The sequence below is a fragment of the Mesoplodon densirostris genome, chromosome 10 (assembly GCF_025265405.1).
Source record: "Mesoplodon densirostris isolate mMesDen1 chromosome 10, mMesDen1 primary haplotype, whole genome shotgun sequence".
Taxonomy (NCBI): Eukaryota; Metazoa; Chordata; class Mammalia; order Artiodactyla; family Ziphiidae; genus Mesoplodon; species Mesoplodon densirostris.
In genome coordinates, this window is record NC_082670.1 from 105,409,837 (window position 1) to 105,426,923 (window position 17,087).

The window sequence follows — 17,087 nt, forward strand, 5'->3', positions numbered from 1 at the left end:
GGAGACCAGGGCTCTCAGAGGCCCCAGAGGCTCTAGGAAGGCCAAAGGCAGACTTTTCTCTGAATGTGGAGCCCAGAGAGGGGCTTCTAAGCCCTCCATCCTTCCCAAGAGACCATTACACTGTGTAGAGCAGTTGCCAATTTAAAATTCTCTGTAAATTACAGGGGAGGTGGGATCCGATCAAGCCCTAAACCTTCCCATTCCCCATTCTGGGGCCATGCAGGACCCTTCCCACCTTCTGAGGACTCTCCCTAGTGCCAGTCCAAGCCCCCAGAGCCTCTGAGATTTGGGGAGCAACTGAGGGTCCACACAGCTAGAGAGTACTGGGGGACAGACTGGACCAAGCACACATATGTGCGTGTGTGTAAAGTCACTACTTCTCTAGAGGTTTCAACCGTAACTTGGGCCATTCATTGTGCCACATGAGCTGAGCAGGGTCTTCGGTTCCACCTACTGCTGGACTTCACCTCCCATGTGGCTTTGCCCAGAGGGTCAGAGAGAGCAAACATACAGTCTAGATCTTCTGATTCTCCGTGGACTCGACTGTGGTCTTGAAGTGATCCTGAAGTCTCCATGGCCTCCCCTGGAGGAATAACAATAGTAATTAATATTACCTTAGTTAATATCTTTAATATATAAAGAGCTTGGCAAATAAATAAGAAAAATATAAATATCCAATATTCAAAGGTACAAGAACAATTTATGAAAAAAGAAATACACAGTTAGGGAAATTTGAATAATGATCACCTTTTGATACTATTAAGAGCTTATTTTTTAAAAAAGAGACTTTAGTTTTTACAGCAGTTCTAGGTTCACAGCAAAATTGAGTGGAAGGTACAAAGGTTGCCCATATATCCCATGCTCCTAAATGTGCATAGCCTCCCCTGTTATCAACATCCTCCATTAGAGAATTTATTTTTTTAGGTGTGATATTTATATTGAGGTTATATTTATTTAAAGTATTCTTAAATTTAGAGATAAATACTGCAATGTTTATGATGAAATTATATGATGTCTGGGACATGCTTCAAAATAATCTGATTATTTGAATAAGGGAGTTGGAGGGTGTAGGTGGGGGTCCAAATATAACAAACACGACCACGAGTTAATTATTGTTGGAGCTATAACAAAATATAAATAGTAGTTATCTCTGAGTGGTAGCATTATGGGTATTTTTAGTTTCTTATTTTTACTTTGCATTTTCTAAATTTTTAGCAGTTTTGCTTTTTTTCTTTTCCTTGTTTTTTGTTTTTCCATTATAGTTTATTACAAGATATTGAGTATAGTTCTCTGTGCTATACAGTAAATCCTTGTTATTTATCTATTTTATATATGGTGGTGTGCATCTGTTAATCCCATACTTCTAATTTATCTCTCCCCCCATTTCCCCTTTGGTAACTGTGAGTTTGTTTTCTATGTCAGTATTTCTTTTGTTATAATAAAATAACCAATAATTTTTCATTACTTAAAAATGTAATATGCCACCTTATACCAGTACAGTACTTAACAGTTGTACACAGGGCTTATGTGTCTGTAATTCCATCTGAGCCTGATCACAAACCAGTCTGTTAGGAATTGGAATTAATTACTTCACACCTGAATTGTAGTTTCTAGACAACAAAACTTCCCCAAAGATTGTTTCATTTGACTCTTACAATAACCCTGCAAAGTAAATTTTTTTTTTTTTTTTTTTGCGGTACGCGGGCCTCTCACTGTTGTGGCCTCTCCCGCTGCGGAGCACAGGCTCCGGATGTGCAGGCTCAGCGGCCATGGCTCACGGGCCCAGCAGCTCCGCCGCATGTGGGATCTTCCTGGACCGGGGCACGAACCCAAGTCCCCTGCATCGGCAGCGGACTCCCAACCACTGTGCCACCAGGGAAGCCCAAGCAAGGTAAACTTTATCATCCCCATTTTATAGAGGAGGAAACTGAGGCTCAAAGAGATGAAGAGATTTGCATGAATTGGGACTCCAGAACCCACATTCTGTTTAAGGTACCCCAAACATTGGTCTGAAGCACAAAACTGCTCAAAGTCAAGCCCTGCTGGTATGGCTGTCAGGATCATAGATGCAATCGGTAAAGCAAGGGCAGGAAGCAGGCACTTGAAGGTGCAGAATGAGGTTTGGGAAGCTGTCCCTTCAGGACACCATACTCTGTGCTTTCCTGAAATTCTGAGTGGGAGCTAGTGGTAACTCAAAGCCAGCCTTCAGATGAGGCCATGAGAAGGCCTTAAGTGTGGCCTTGGAAAATCTAAACGGCTAACCTCAGTGAGCTGGTGCCCTCCTCTGGGGAAAATACACGGGGCTGCCACGGTTGGGCTGCCTTGATTTTAGCTGGGGACATGGCCCCCAGCTAGAGACTGTATCTCCCAGCATCCCTTGAAGCTAGACGTGGCCTTGGGACCATGTGACTCACATTCCTGCCAACAGACCGTGAATGAAGGGGATCTGCGTGGTGGTGAGCTGACAGATGTTCTAGGGTTCTGGGGGAAAAAGTATACACACACACAGATATGTCTGCTGTAAATTTTACTGATGTAAAGAATGTATGGGGGGATAAATGAGGAATTTGGGATTAACAGATACACACCACTATACATAAAATAGATAAACAACAAGGACCTAATGATTAGCACAGGGAACTATATTCGATATCTTGTAATAACCTGTAATAGAAAAGAATCTGAAAAAGAATACTTATATATGTATACGTATAACTGAATCACTTTGCTGTACACCTGAAACATTGTAAATCAACTATACTTCAATAAAAAATAATAATAAATAAAATTTTAAAAAGAATGTATAGCACAGAGTTACAAAAAATAAAAATACAGTCCTCTTTATTGTGAATTTCATACACCTCTAGCTTCAGTGTGATTTGAAATTTCTTGCAAAATCTACTATCTGTTTTTATAAATCTATCACCAACAATAGTGTCACAAAATCAAACTACAAATAAATGCTCAATTACTACCAAATTCAGAAAAGAAGCTGCTCACATCATGGATGAACAAGAGCACTGCCGACGTGAATGTTGGCTGATAACTTCTTTCATGTTAACAAGTAAGATGAAAGGGAAACAACAAATGCCTTTGTCGTCATAGTTTGTCAGTGATATAAGCAACTTCTTTGCTGAATCAAATCATACTTTACAAATTCTGGAAGAATATTTTCTCAACTTTTTGTGTTATTCACAGCATAATGGCAACAGGTGTAATGTAATGCCTACAGGTTTGAGGTTTAATCTCCATTATTAACAGTTGTTTGATCACTTTCTTAAATTTAGACAATCAACAAAGCAAACCTTCAAGCTCTGATTTGTAGAGTTTACTGATCTCTGTGACTGATACCACTGTGATGTCATGGACTGCAAAGTTGGGAAGGCATGGGCAGTGGAACACAGCATTACGCAGTGATTCCACAATACAGATAAAACAGATGTGAAAATCTCAAGAGCCTAGGTAATGGGCAGAACGTAGTAAAATAAATTAGGAAGTGATATATTTTGAGTACTTATTAACCTTTTTTTAAACATAAATTAGTTATTTATACATTTATAGAATTTAATTTAATAATGGTTGTGTTTAACAACCGATTCCCAGCTCTGGGCTTATAAACTTCTGTGCCTTCTACTTCCTCTTTCCTGCTTTTTGTATGCTGGAATGCAGACATGGGGTGGAGAATAACTTCAATCACGCAAACTGAGCCAACACCCCAGGGAATCCCTGAGAAACAAGGCAAAGGAACCTGGGCCCTGAAAGGCCTCACACACAAAGCCGTCTGCGCACCTGTACTTGTCTCTGGTCAGCTATGTGCACAGGAAATGAGCTTATCTCTTATGTAATCCCAGGGATTCGGTCTCTGTTACAGCATCTCAGCCACGCTGTGCAGGCTTCGTTCTGAAGCACCCCCCGCCATTTCTTCTCCTCCCAGCTCTGAGACTAAGGCCTTAACTCCAAGAGGAGGTAGATTGACTCCTAACAAGTTTAGACCTCGGTTCCCAACCTCAACGCTCTCCACGTTTGGGACCAATGATCCTTTGCCGCTGTATGCGTTGTAAGGTGTTTAGCGGCCTCCCCACTGGATGCAGGTAACACCCCCCCAGTTGTTGTGACAATCAAAAATGTCACCAGACATTTCCAAACGTCTCCTGGAGGCAAAAATCACCCCTACTTGGGAACCACTGGTCTACAGAATCTACTCTTTTTTTTAAATTTTAATTTAATTAAACATTTTTATTGAGGTATAATGCTCATATAACATTATATTAGTTTCAAGGGTACAACATGATGAGTCAATATTTGTATATGTTACAAAATGATCATCACAGTAGTCTAGTTAGCATCTCTCACCATACATAGTTACAAAATTTTTTTTCTTGTGATGACAACTTTTAAGGTCTGTTCTCTTAGCAACTTTGAAATATGCAGTACAGCATTATGAACTATAGTCACCATGCTGTATATTACATGCCCAGGACTTTTTTATTGTGTAACTAGAAGTTTGTACCTTTTGACCCCCTTCACCAATTTCGCCCACCCCCAACCCCCCATCTCTGGCAACCACCAACCTCTTCTCTGTATCTATGAGTTTGCGGGGGTTTTGTTTGTTTTTAGTAGAGAATCTACTCTTAATCCACCACAAGACCTTGACAAGGCAGCATCCTTCCCTGTGCCTCAGAGCTGGATTGCCTGGCTGTGAATCCGATCTGACACTTCTAGCTGTGGGATTCTGAGCCAGTCACTTAACCTCTTGTGTGCCTCAGGTTTCCCATCTGTAAAATGGGGACAATGATAATGTTTACCTCATAGTATTGTCGTGAAAATGGCATGACTTAAGATCCATAAAGCACTCAGAACAATGCCTGGTATAGAGCAAGGGTTGAACAAATGCCAGCTAAGATGATGATCATTATTATGATGGGGCACGGCAACAAGACAGCATATGCTTTGGGGTGAGACTGACCAGGGTCCAACCCCACTTCCGTCACCTGTGCATGAGATGACCTTGGCAGGACAGGCCCCTTCTCCAAGCTCTAGTTACCTCAATTGTGAACTGGTGATGGCAGCACCTTAGAGAAGAAAGATGGCCAGTGCCTGCCCATAGGAGGGCTTGGTGAGTGTGAGTTCCCTCTTCTACAGACCTCCTATGACCCACAGACATTCGGGGTCCAGACCCAGCCCCACCCATCTCCCATCTCCTAGGGCCCAGGCTCCATTACCCCTTTCTAGAAAAAAAAATCCTATTTCTCAGGGCAGAATTCAGTTAAGCATTAGGAGGTCACTAGCCAATAAAATGAATCGATATCCAGGTATGAATGACTGATGACCACAAGCCTTCAGGGCATATTTATATTTTGAAAAGTGCTCTTTGTTCAGTATGTCTCACTGGCTGAGATCATCTCTCATGGTGGAATTTCAGGTGGAGCGGAGGAAGAGACTTAGAGCCGTATGGGGTCAAGAGAGCTGCTGGCTGACAGCAAATACGCCGACAGTTCACCAAGCTCGTCCTACCTCTTTCCTGCTCTAGCTGTCTCGGTCACATGGCAGTCACTGGTGACACTCAGCATTTTCAAGCCTCCAGACTTCCACCCATGCCATTCTTCCTGGTTACCAAAATTGTACCTGACTTTCCAGGCACTGCGCAAATACCACCTCTTTCATGAAGCCCTCTGCTGGTTGTCTAACCAGTACCCACCCTCCTTACCCCCACTCCCTTATTCCTTCTCCCCACTCCGTCACCCCTGGACTTCTTTCTTGCGAGCAAAACTGAATTTTGCTCTTCCATATCAAGTAGATACTTGTTTTCCCAGCTAGGAGTGGCCATGTGATCCAGTTTTGGCCAAAAAGAAGTGAGAAACCTGATGGGGTTCTGGGAAGGAGTTTTGCTTCTCCTGACCAAAGAGGCCAACAGTGTTGGTGCTGTGTCTTGCCTATCCTTTCTTTCTTGAACATGAATGTGACGGCAGGAGCTACAGTGGCCATCTTGTGACCATGAGGAAAAGCCAAAGCAAATGCAGGGTCACTGAGCTGATGAGCCCTTGACAGCAGCTGCCTGCTTTCTTGTTATTTAAGAAAAATAAACTCCATTTTGTTTAAACCTCTATAGTCAGGATTCTCGGCATTTGTGGCTGAACACAATTCTGACTGATACACCTTCCCTCCCCTACCTTCATACATTAATTGAGCACCTACTGTGTGCTAGCACTGGGGATACCGTGGTGAACAATTTGCAGCCCTGTCCTCAAGGAATTTCATGGTAGACCCAGAGGGTAGTCCCATGGGAGCCAAGGGGCCAAATCAGACCAGGGTCAGTCAGGGAAAGTTCCTGAAGGAGGGAACGCTGCAGGTGAGCTTGGAAGGGCCAGAGGAGCCATGTGCAAAGACACAGAGGTGAGGGGCGTTGGCCCACATGGGAGACAGTTGGCACGAAGCAACTCTAAAGAAGGACGGGATCTGGGGGAGGCCCAGAGGGCACATTGCTCTCCTGAGCCTTCATCAGCTGTGCCTTGTTTCAGACTCTTCCTTCTTGAGGGAGGAGCCTTGCTGCACAACCGCTGGGGCCACTGTTCCTTGTTCACCTTCAGATCTCCAATCAGGGCCCCGCAGAGGGTCTGACACACCCAGGGTGAGTCTCCTCCACTAGATCACTAACCAGCCTGGGTAGGGACCATGGCTGCTTCATCTCTGTGTCACCTGTGCCCTGCACAGGGCCTGGCAGAAAGCAAGAATGATGATACTGATGATGATGAAGACAATAACAAATAAGTGCTTCCTATCTACCAGGCAAGGATCTGAGCACATGACACATGCTCCTCACATATGCCTCACCACAACTCTATCAGGGCTCACTGTGGTTGTGCCCATTTTACAGGTAAAAACATTGAGGCACAGAGACGCAAGGAAACTTGCCCAGGGCCAGAGAGCTAGTAAGTGGTTGAGCAAGGGTAGTTGCTCAGTCCTTGTTGATGCTGGCACCTCTTCCCAGGCCTCTGTCATTAGCACCAGGAAAGAAGCCACTACAGTCATCCAGTGTTATGCAAATGATGCTGACTTGGCTTCTATTTAGTTCTGGAGCCCTGAGCAAGTGTCCCCAGAGCCCAGGGAACCTCCTTGGGCAGTTTTTCAGCACACTGATCCATCAGGAGGGGAAACAGAACTATCACGGAGGCAGGACCTGAGGTAGCCCTGTTTCTCCTTTTAATGTCCTTGCCTCATCCTCCTCCACCCATATTTCTGCTGTAAGAAAGGATAAACAGAACTGTAAAAATTTAAAACTCTAAGATCAGTGTGTAGGGCACTGCTTAAGACAACAGGACAGCGCACTAGTGGTGGGACATCAGGCAGAGGGACTGCCGTGAGAGGCTTCTGAAAGCTCAGGTTCACAGCATGTGACCTCCTTTGAGCCAATATGGAGCATGGAATTCAGACAGGAGAAGTGAAGACAGAAGAAAGCAGAGAGAGGAAAGAGCACGTGGCGCAATCCCCGCGATCTTATTTCACCCTTGCGAATCTTATTTTACACAGAAAGAAACTGAGGTTCACAGAGACAAGTGACTTGTCCAAGGTCTCCCAGCTTACAGATGGACTCGAATCCATCCCCTGCCCTAACAGAGAACCCCCGTTCCCTGGCCCTGGTTAGAGGCCCGTAGGCCTCCCTGTTTCAGGTGCCCCCCCCCGCCCCCACCATCTGAGGCTGTTCCTACAAGGAAATGCAATGCTTAGCGCTTTTCTCCAAAAAGCCCAGCCCTGCTGAGTCACGGGTGGTGCCAGGACAGACTTTGCTAAACTGGATTTCCACTTCAGTTCAGCCCAGATTTCCTAAGCTCCTGCTATTACAAGGGCCTGGGTCCGAGGTGGGAGGGATAGTAGGGGACACCAGGCCATCACAGCCTCACAGAGCTTTCCCTGCTCAGCTCACTGGATCCTCACGCTAACCAGGCAGGAAGCAGGGTGGCGATCGGTGTCCTAGTTTACGGAAGGGGAAACTGAGCAATGGAGAGGAACTTGCACAGGATCGCACAGCGCTGCAGGGGCAAGGCTGGCTCCAGTACCCTGTCTCCTGATTCGGGGGCTGCCTATCTTTCTCGGGTGTCCCACCTTGGAGGAGGGGGCTTACTGAGATTGAGTTGGATTTTAACATGTGGCCAAAGTGGGGTGAAGGTTTAGTGGAGGGGGTGGGTGGCAGTGGGCTGGTGAAGGGGTAGGAACCCCGTGAGGCTGGGGAATCATCCAGGGCCTTAAATGCTTGGCTAACGGCCAACTTTCCCCACGGGTGGACTGAAACTTCACCCCTGAGGGCCACCAATGCTGGACCAGCTCAGTTAAACATGTCCAGGGCAGGAAGTGGGATGGGAGGCCCTGGGAACAGAAACAGCAGCGAAGAGGGGGACAGAGCTGGCAGAGGGGTGGACACTTACCGATGTTGCCCACCTGGCGTCGAGGCCCCTTCTGGTGATTGCAGCAAAGGCGAAAGTCAGAGCCCTGGATAATCTCCAGCTTCCCAAGCCACCCCAAACAAGCATGCGCCCTAATTCCAAGCACATCCTGGTCAGGCAGACACTGCTCCAGGACAACCCTATGGGAACTCCGGAGGGGTGACTGCCCTCCACCCAGGCTAGACCATCAGCGTCTCCCTCCCGGGAATCGGACTTGTGACGTGAGTGACACAAAGCCCTCAATCTGTGGGCGCTGGTCTCCCCTGAGACAGGGCCCTCTTGTTTCTGCTCCTGGGCACCGTCTTCTCTGCTGTCTGGCTCCTCAGAAGTTCCCTCTGCTCTGTGAGACCTCCATATCCTCCCAAGAAAGTCCTGTTATGGTAGCCTGTGGTGGTTTCTGTTACTTGCAACCAAAGTATTTGAGATGAGATGAATGCGGGGGGAGGGGCTCTGAAAGTGTAGGCAGAGCGAAGCGGGGCTTGCTGGGCAGGCCAGGGTCCACAGATTTCACTCCAGCCCCCAGGGCGGGACGGGCAGGGCCCCTGAGGCCCCCCACCCCATCTGAGGTGTTTTGTTTCAACTCCAGGCTGGGCTGGGGAGCTCCCAGGTTTCCCCAGCACTGTAACTGCCCAAGCCAGTTGTCCTGAAGATCTTGCCCTAGAGGCCTGTACACTTGCTGAGGACAGAGACCATCTTGGAGCTGGTTCAGCTCCTCACTGGTTTTCTCTTTCTTCTGTAACGAATTCCCACAAACTTAGTGGCTTAAAGCAACACCTGTATAGCATCTCACAGTTCTGTAGGTTAGAAGTCCAACACTGGTTCACTGGGCTAAGATCAAGGTGTCAGCAGGGCTGCCTTCCTTCCTGCTCTAGGGGAAATCCGTTTCCTTGCTGCTGCTTTTTCTCCTTCCCCTTTCCCTCCCCGTCCTTCTTCATTTCCTTGCATTGTCCAGCTTCTAGAGGCCACCCACATCCCTTGGTTTGTGGCCCCTTCTTCCATTTTCAAAGCCAGCAATGTCAGGTCAAGTCCTCACACTACACTGTTCTGACCTCTTCTGCCACCCTTTTCCACATTTAAGGACCCTTGTGATGACACTGGCCCCACCCAGATCACCCAGGATCATCCCGTATGTGACAGCCAGCAGATGAGCAACTTTAATTCCATGTGCAATCTTCATTCCCCCCTGCTGCATAACCTACCAGAGTCGCAGTTTGCAGAGATCAGGACACAGGCACCTTTGGGGGCGATCGCTCTGCTTATCACAGTCTCTCCACCGCAGTGCGTGCCTCAGCCCGGAGCCCTCAGATGCTGACCGTCTTCCTTCCTAACTCTTCTGACTCCACCACCCTTCTGGGCCCCCAAGCTCCAAACGCAGGAAGGATGACACGGCTCCTCCCTCCACAGCCAGCCAAAGGCCAAGCCTGTCCCACCTTCCCTTCAAGAGGAGCTGGGCTCTCTACTCCCACTGCCTCCCTCCCAAGAGATGCTACAAGGGGACTGAGGGTTTGGGACTTGGTCATAACTGTGTTCCTGTCCCTGTTCCTTTGCTGCCAGGCTCCACTCAGCTTCTATAAAATGGTGTGTTAATATCTATCCTCCAGAGCGTTGCGGGATAAAAGGATATCGTGCCCACAACAAGCCTAGAATACTGGCAACTTAATAAATGAGAGTTTTCCCTTCCTTTCCCATGCTCAATGTCTCTCAAATTTGGATAATGGTCAGATGTCCTTGGGAGCACTGTTGACAGGGCAGATGCCCAGGACTCTCTCACTCAGAGGGTCTGGTGTTCAGAGCAAGGTTAGGGTTAGGGTGTGGCTCAGGGAAATCTGTACTGTTAACAAAGGCACCACATGCTAGGCACAGTGTGGTCCACTGAGGCCGCCAGAAACTCTCCCCTGAGTGTTACAACAGTCTCCCAACAGGCTTGTCTGCCTCTGGCCTCCCTCCTCCAAACATGTTGCTGGACTGCCCTGGGCTTCAGTTCCCACACATGGAGAAGCTGGGCTGCACCCTGCAAGGTTCTTCCAGTTCTGACATTCTAGGATACTAAAGCTCTGGTCCTGTTAAAGCAGTCAGGGTTCATCCACTCAATCAGCAAAGGCGCTCAGGGTTGATGTGACCCATGGGAGGGCCCAGAAGAGCATGTCCTAACAGTAAGATACATAGAGTATCTTGTGGGGCCTTTGAAATGCTCCAAGAAAAGAGTGGATTTTATGTTCAAAGAAGTTTGGGCAACACTGCTTTCCATAGGTCCCCCCCTTGGAGCTGCACGAAGTGCAAGTTGTACATTAAAGGCTCTGAGAAGGCCTGCAGGATAGAAAGCTCTTTCACTCTAGTTAATCCAATCCTTCCCCAAACTACATAAGAGCATAGTCCTTTTCCCCAGAATGTGGTTCAATGTCTTCTGGTACAGCTTTGGGAAATGCCATCTGCTTCAATCCCTGCTGTGCCTGGGGCCCGTCTTTTTGTCCTAGAATCCAGGCCTGGGCACTCTCACTGCCCCCTCTGGACACTGCCAGATTCCCGGGTCCAGAGTTCCTCCACCCGTCAAGCAGGACAGTTGGGGAGGGGAATGAATCAGAAACAGACCCTGGGAAGCCAGAGGCATGGAACAGAAACCGTCTTTTCAGAGTTCCAGATCCCAAGGTATGGGTGGGAAGTCTTCTGGGCACCCTCAGGGCAGGGGCTGGGAGGAAACAGAGTTAGCTGCTGTGAGACGGAGGGCTTGGCCGGGCCCTGCCACCAAGCCCTGGGCACGTCGCTTCCCTCCTCTAGGTCCTTTTTCTCATCTATGAGACAAAGAATAGTGTCACTCACCAAGGGCTTTGGGGCTCACCTGGGGCTGTGGACAGGACAGTACATAGTAAAATGACATGCTGTTAGCCAACACTCTGTACTGAGCGGTATCTTGATTAAGTCACTCCAGCAGTGGGGTCTGACAGAGCCCACTCCAAATCGTGCCTCATCACTTTACTTCCCAGCTCGGTGACTTTGGGCAAATAACTTTACACTCTGAGCCTCAGTTTCCCTGTCTGTAAAATAGGGATTGTGGCACTATCTTGCAGCATCGCTGTGAGGATTCAGATAAAATGGACTTAGATTCTGGGCTCCCTGGGATTAGGAATCACGTTCTTCTTGCTACTACATTCTAGCCCCTGGCTTAGAGAAAGTGCTTCACAAAAAGAAGCCATAAAGTGCTGGATTTAAGAGCTTAGAGAAATAATGTTACGCCAGCAGTGTCTTAGCAGCTCCCCCTTCCCTTTAGAAGATCCTCCGCTTGCTCCCATCCCTCTTCTTCTTCAGCCCGCTACACCTCCTGCCTCAGCCTCACCTCCCACCTCACCCCACTCTCCAGGCTTGGCCCTCTCTCTCTTTCCCCAAGTCTGAATTCCACAGAGTTACAGCCAGGAGATCAAAGCTGAGGCCCAGAGAGGGAAAGGGGCTTCCCCACAGGCCCCGTAGCAAACGATATGAACTCGGATCTGAGGAAAAGAATGAAGACGCCACCGTTCCCACCTCCTCAGCCGTTTGTCTCAAGTCTATCCAGGCAATTTAATGGTGGGATAACCACCCAAACTGCTCAGCCAGCTGCCCACAAGCTGGACGGACCTGACACGAATCTGGGTGAACCCTACGGCCACAGCACATCCAAGGATGTAGCTAGGGCCTGAGAAGTGGGGATGGCACCAAAAGAAGAAGGTAAAAGGGACAAAATCCAGTCTGTGAAGAAGGAGGATAGAGCAACAAAGCAGAGCTAACACAGCCTTAGGTCATATTAACAGAAGCACAGAGTGTACAGTGAGGAAGGTGACCTATACCTCACCAGCTCCTATCCTAGGCTCAATCCTAGGTCTTGAACAGAACAGAATCTGGACAAACCAAGATAATCCAGGGGATGTGAGTGGTACGGAGACCACATCCAAGTGAAGTGGCCGGAGGAGCAGGGTGCTCAGCCTAGGGATGAGCACTACAGGAACAGACTTGGTCATTGTCCCCAGGTCTCTGCAGGGCTCCTCCAGGACAGGACGACCAGGTGGGGCTGTGAGCCCAGAGGGAGGGGTTGGGACCTTGGGGAGTCACCAGGGCAGATGCCAGCTCAATATGTAAAGGAATTTTCTAAAAATGAGAGCTGCTTTGAGTGGTCATGAGCACCCTGCCATGAGAGGTGGCAAGCGAAGGTGTGGCAGAGGTGGGCTTAGATGTCCTTAGTTCAGAACCTATTAGTCTCTCAAATAATAATCTCCAAAGCACAGGAGGAAAATATTAGTTCATTATTTCTACTTAAGTTTTAGCTAAAAATAGTTAAGAGTATATAGCTCAACCCTGATGTGCACCCTTGGCCATATGTCAGACACCCAATGCCATGTCCATTAACTGGGGTCCCCAGAGGCCAAAGGCAGCCCACAATGCAGACAGGTTTGCTATGCCCATGTCTCCTGTTCCTTTACATTCAGCCTACTGCTGTATACTGTAGTGTCCTGGTGGCGGGTTAGGTGGAGGTGAGGATCAAACAACACAGCTTTAACTGAATCAATCCCTGTAGTGTGGACAAGTGGCTTCTAAAAGTCCCTGCCAAGAAACCGTGGATGGAGATAACGCTAATCAAGAAGGTACAAGCCAGCGACAGGAAAAGTGTAGGACAAACCCACCACTGCTCCTAGTTCAAGTCCTACCACAGCTACCCTAACGTTGAAAACAATAAAGAATGGCATCTCACATACACATTATTGCTGACTGAAATCATAGTAAGAAACCTTGAAAGGTGGACTTCTATCCACTACCGTTAGTGATGAAATTCACTCCGAATATATACTGGGCCTTGAGACATTAGTTAATGGTCACAGTACTTGTATATAATTTCTAAATCCATATATATATATATATATATATATATATATATATATATATATATATATATAAAACGTTGTGGGTGCCTAAACATTTTTCTTGAGCAGAGAGTGACACCAAAAAGTGTGACGAACACTGCTCCAGATTCTTAGACCCAGCTAGACACTAGGGGATGCTATTCCCTGTTTAGGTTTGGGGGTCTAATCAGATTTGTTTCGGATTTAGAGACGAAGAAAAACCAGGAGGGAGTATGCTCCTCAATAAACTTTTTTGAGGCCCCCAAAATGTTTGAGGAGGGAAGAAACCAAAACCTCTGCAAAGAATTTTCCCTGGCTCTGACTCTCCAAGGTGGGTGTCTTGTTGAACAGCCAGTGCCAGGCCAGGCTCCTCTTTCTCAGCCTCTCATGCCAGTTTCCCTCTGTCTCTGTCTCATCTTTTTCTCTTGGTCTCTCACATTCCCTCTCTCTCTCTCTGTCTCTGTCTCTCTCTCTCTCACACACACACACAATTGACAATAGCAAAAACCAGAAAGGAGGCACCCAGTGAAAGAGAAAGAGCTTTCTGGCTCTTGAATATCAGACAGACCTGGACTCAGTTCCCAGCTCTACCCACCACTGACTGTGAGATCACTGCAAGTCTCACCCATTCTGGGAGCCTCAGAATCTTCCCCTGGAATGGGCACGCCTACAACTCAACAATAATATGACATCCCAATTTTAAAATGGCCAAAGGATTTCAACAGACATTTCTCTAAAGAAGATGTACAGGGCTTCCCTGGTGGCGCAGTGGTTGAGAGTCCGCCTGCCCATGCAGGGGACACGGGTTCGTGCCCCGGTCCGGGAAGATCCCACATGCCGCGGAGCGGCTGGACCCGTGAGCCATGGCCGCCGAGCCTGCGTGTCCGGAGCCTGTGCTCCGCAGCGGGAGAGGCCACAGCAGTGAGAGGCCCGCGTACTGCAAAAAAACCAACCAAACAAACAAACAAAAAGAAGATATACAAATGGTCAGTAGCCCATGGAAAGTTGCTCAGCATCATTAGTCATTACGGAAATGCAAATCAAAACCACAATGAGATACCACTTCATATGCGCTAGGATGGCTAAAATAAGAAATGCAGACAATAACAAGTTCTGAAGAGGACGTGGAAAATTTGGAGACTTAACGTATTGTCAGTGGGAATGTAAAATGGTGCAGCCGCTTTGGAGAACAGTTGGAGCTCCTTACAATGTTAAACATAGTTTCACCATAAGACCTAGCAAGTCCTCGGTATTATATCCAAGAGAACTGACAACCTGTGTCCACACAAAGACTTGTACATGAATGTTCACAGCAGCGTTATTCATAATAGCCAGAAAGTGGAAACAACCCAAATGTCCATCAACTGATGGATGGATAAACAAGATGTGATATAATCATACAGTACAATATTATTCACCCAAAACGAGGAATGAAGTGCTGACACACGCTAAAACATGCATAGACCTTGAAAACATTATGCTAAGTGAAAGAAGCCAGTCAGAAGAGATCCCCTATTGTATGACTGCATTTACATGAATTGTCCAGAATGATCAGATCCATAGAGACAGAAAGTGGATTAGCGGTTGCCAGGGAGAAGGGGATATGGTGAGTGACTGCTAAAGGGTATGGGGTTTATTTGGGGAGGATAAAAATGTTCTAAATTGGACAGTGGTGATGGTTCACAACTTGGTGAATAAACTGAAAACCACAGGCTTGTACACTTTAAAAGGGTGAACTTTATGGCATGTGAATGATATCTCCATAAGGTTATTTTCTTTTAAAAAAAGACAACTTCCCACATACAGCTGTTATGAGAGTGAAATTAGCGGTCCCTGGTCCTGGCATGCGGCCAGCGTGTGAGAGCTCTCTCCCTAAGAAGATGGCCTGGTGAGGAGTTCAAGGCACAGGGACCCTAGCCTTTTTTTTTTTTTTTTTTTTTTTCTTTTTTTGCGGTACGCAGGCCTCTCACCGTTGTGCCCTCTCCCGCTGCGGAGCACAGGCTTCGGACGCGCAGGCTCAGCGGCCATGGCTCACGGGCCCAGCCGCTCCGCAGCATGTGGGATCTTCCCGGACTGGGGCACGAACCCGTGTCCCCTGCATCGGCAGGCGGACTCCCAACCACTGCGCCACCAGGGAAGCCCAGGGACCCTAGCCTTTTAGAGGGATGCACCAAGTTCTGGGAGATCCAGAGACAGGAGAGGGGTTCGTTATTACAGATCCGCTTGGCTTGGACTCCGAACGGGACAAACACACACTCCTGACTTCACTTTTCTCTCAGTTTCTAAACAAACCAGGTCAAAATGATAAGCACAAGCCCATAATCTTTCTTGTCCTCCATAAAAGGAAAATGGGTTGGCTTCCGGCCAAAAGGCTGCCTCTGAGGAGAGAAGCCGGGATGCTCTGAGCACAGGTGAGTCCTCCAGACTCGGGATGACGGCCTGGGGGACCGGGGTGCCTGGGGACTCCCTCTAGGCCGCACCCTCCACCCCGTGAGCCTCTGACTTTAGCGGGTCTCCCCCCGCCCCCAGCTCTCTGTTCAGCACTTTTTCCCCAGAGATGCCTTTGAGCCCGGGGCCAGGGCAGCTTCTGGGGGGAACAGGAGGGCGGCTGCCTTCACTCGCCGGTCAAAGCGCAGAGGCCGGGCGTCTGTGAGGAAAAACCCTCCAAAGCTGTAAGTCCCTCGAGGGCAGAGTGGGAGAAGCCTTCCGAACGAAGCTAGGGGGACCCTTCACCTCACGAATGGGAAAGCTGAGGTCGTAGGGTTTTCTGAAGGCCCCGCAGGAAGTCAGCGACAGAACCGCAGTGGGTCACCTGCGGGGGCGGGGCACGGGCCGGCTGGAGGCTCACAGCACCCCTGAAGAACTTCACCCTCCCCTGATTTTCCAGAGATGGAGACACAGGCGCTCACCCAGCTGGGAAGCCACTGAACTAGGACTCAAACCCAGGCCCACAGGTAACCACAAAATGTCAGGCCTGTTGAAGAGCCTGTTTCTCCCCAGTTCTCTTAAAAATCACCCCCACCCCGCCTCTCACGCTCCGCGTGCCCCTTACCTGTGTTCCCGAGGCCGGTGTGGGCTGGAGGCTAAGCGGCGCTCGGACTCCTGAGGTGGGCGGGGCGGGGCCGGGAGGAGGGCAGAGAGGCGGGGCCGCCCCCGTGACAGGCAGGGGCGGGACGTGACGTCGCCCTGGGCCCCACGCTCACCCGCCCACGCGCCCACGCTCAGCCGGGGGGCCCTCCTTCCCGCGGTGCTGTAGGCGTCAGGCCTTCCTGTCTGACTTGACTCCTCCCCGGATGTGCCAGGAGGGCAGATGGAGTGGCTGCAGCTCCCAACCCGCCCCGGGCCGGGGCCATGCCCTCTGACCTCAGGGGTAGTTACGTGGGGGCAGTCGTACCACCCTGACTTGTGCCAGGCTCTGGGCGGGGAGGAGGTGGCGTGTCCCAGATGCTCCCCACCCCGCTGGCTGAGGGCGACTCAGGGCCCAGCCATGTGGGCCAACCGGATGCTCCCCCAGAGGAATGAGGTGGGGCCCGCAGCAGAAGAGGAGGCCCTGGGGCTCAGGGCTGGGGTGGGGGGGAGTCCTGTGGGTGGGACTGGCAGTGCCCTCTCCTGGTGAGGAAACTGGGCAAAGGCTAGAACATCCACTGCCTTGTGGATCCCAACAGAGTAGGGGGTGGGGACTGACCTCTCAAAGCTGAGGCCGGGACTCACTCACCTCTCAAACACTCTGGAAGCAGGACAGTAAACAAGTCCTACACTGCCCTGGGGAGCACCCTGAGGGAGA

The 17,087-nt window shown here is 49.0% G+C and overlaps 1 protein-coding gene across 2 annotated transcripts in view; it reads right to left on the reverse strand.

Annotated features, from left to right (window-relative positions):
* The window catches only part of TMEM40 (transmembrane protein 40), a 31,338-nt gene extending 14,591 nt beyond the window's left edge, over positions 1 to 16,747 (reverse strand). Inside the window, exons 1-2 of one of the 2 annotated variants that reach the window (XM_060109819.1) lie at positions 16,356 to 16,747; positions 455 to 583 (exon numbers count right to left, since the gene is read on the reverse strand). In XM_060109819.1, coding sequence (XP_059965802.1) covers positions 455 to 575 — 121 coding nt within the window. In that variant the 5' untranslated portion in view covers positions 576 to 583; positions 16,356 to 16,747. The remainder of the gene's footprint in view (positions 1 to 454; positions 584 to 16,355) is intronic. The other variant, XM_060109820.1, reaches the window with a different exon arrangement.
* Positions 16,748 to 17,087: the final 340 nt, after the last annotated feature.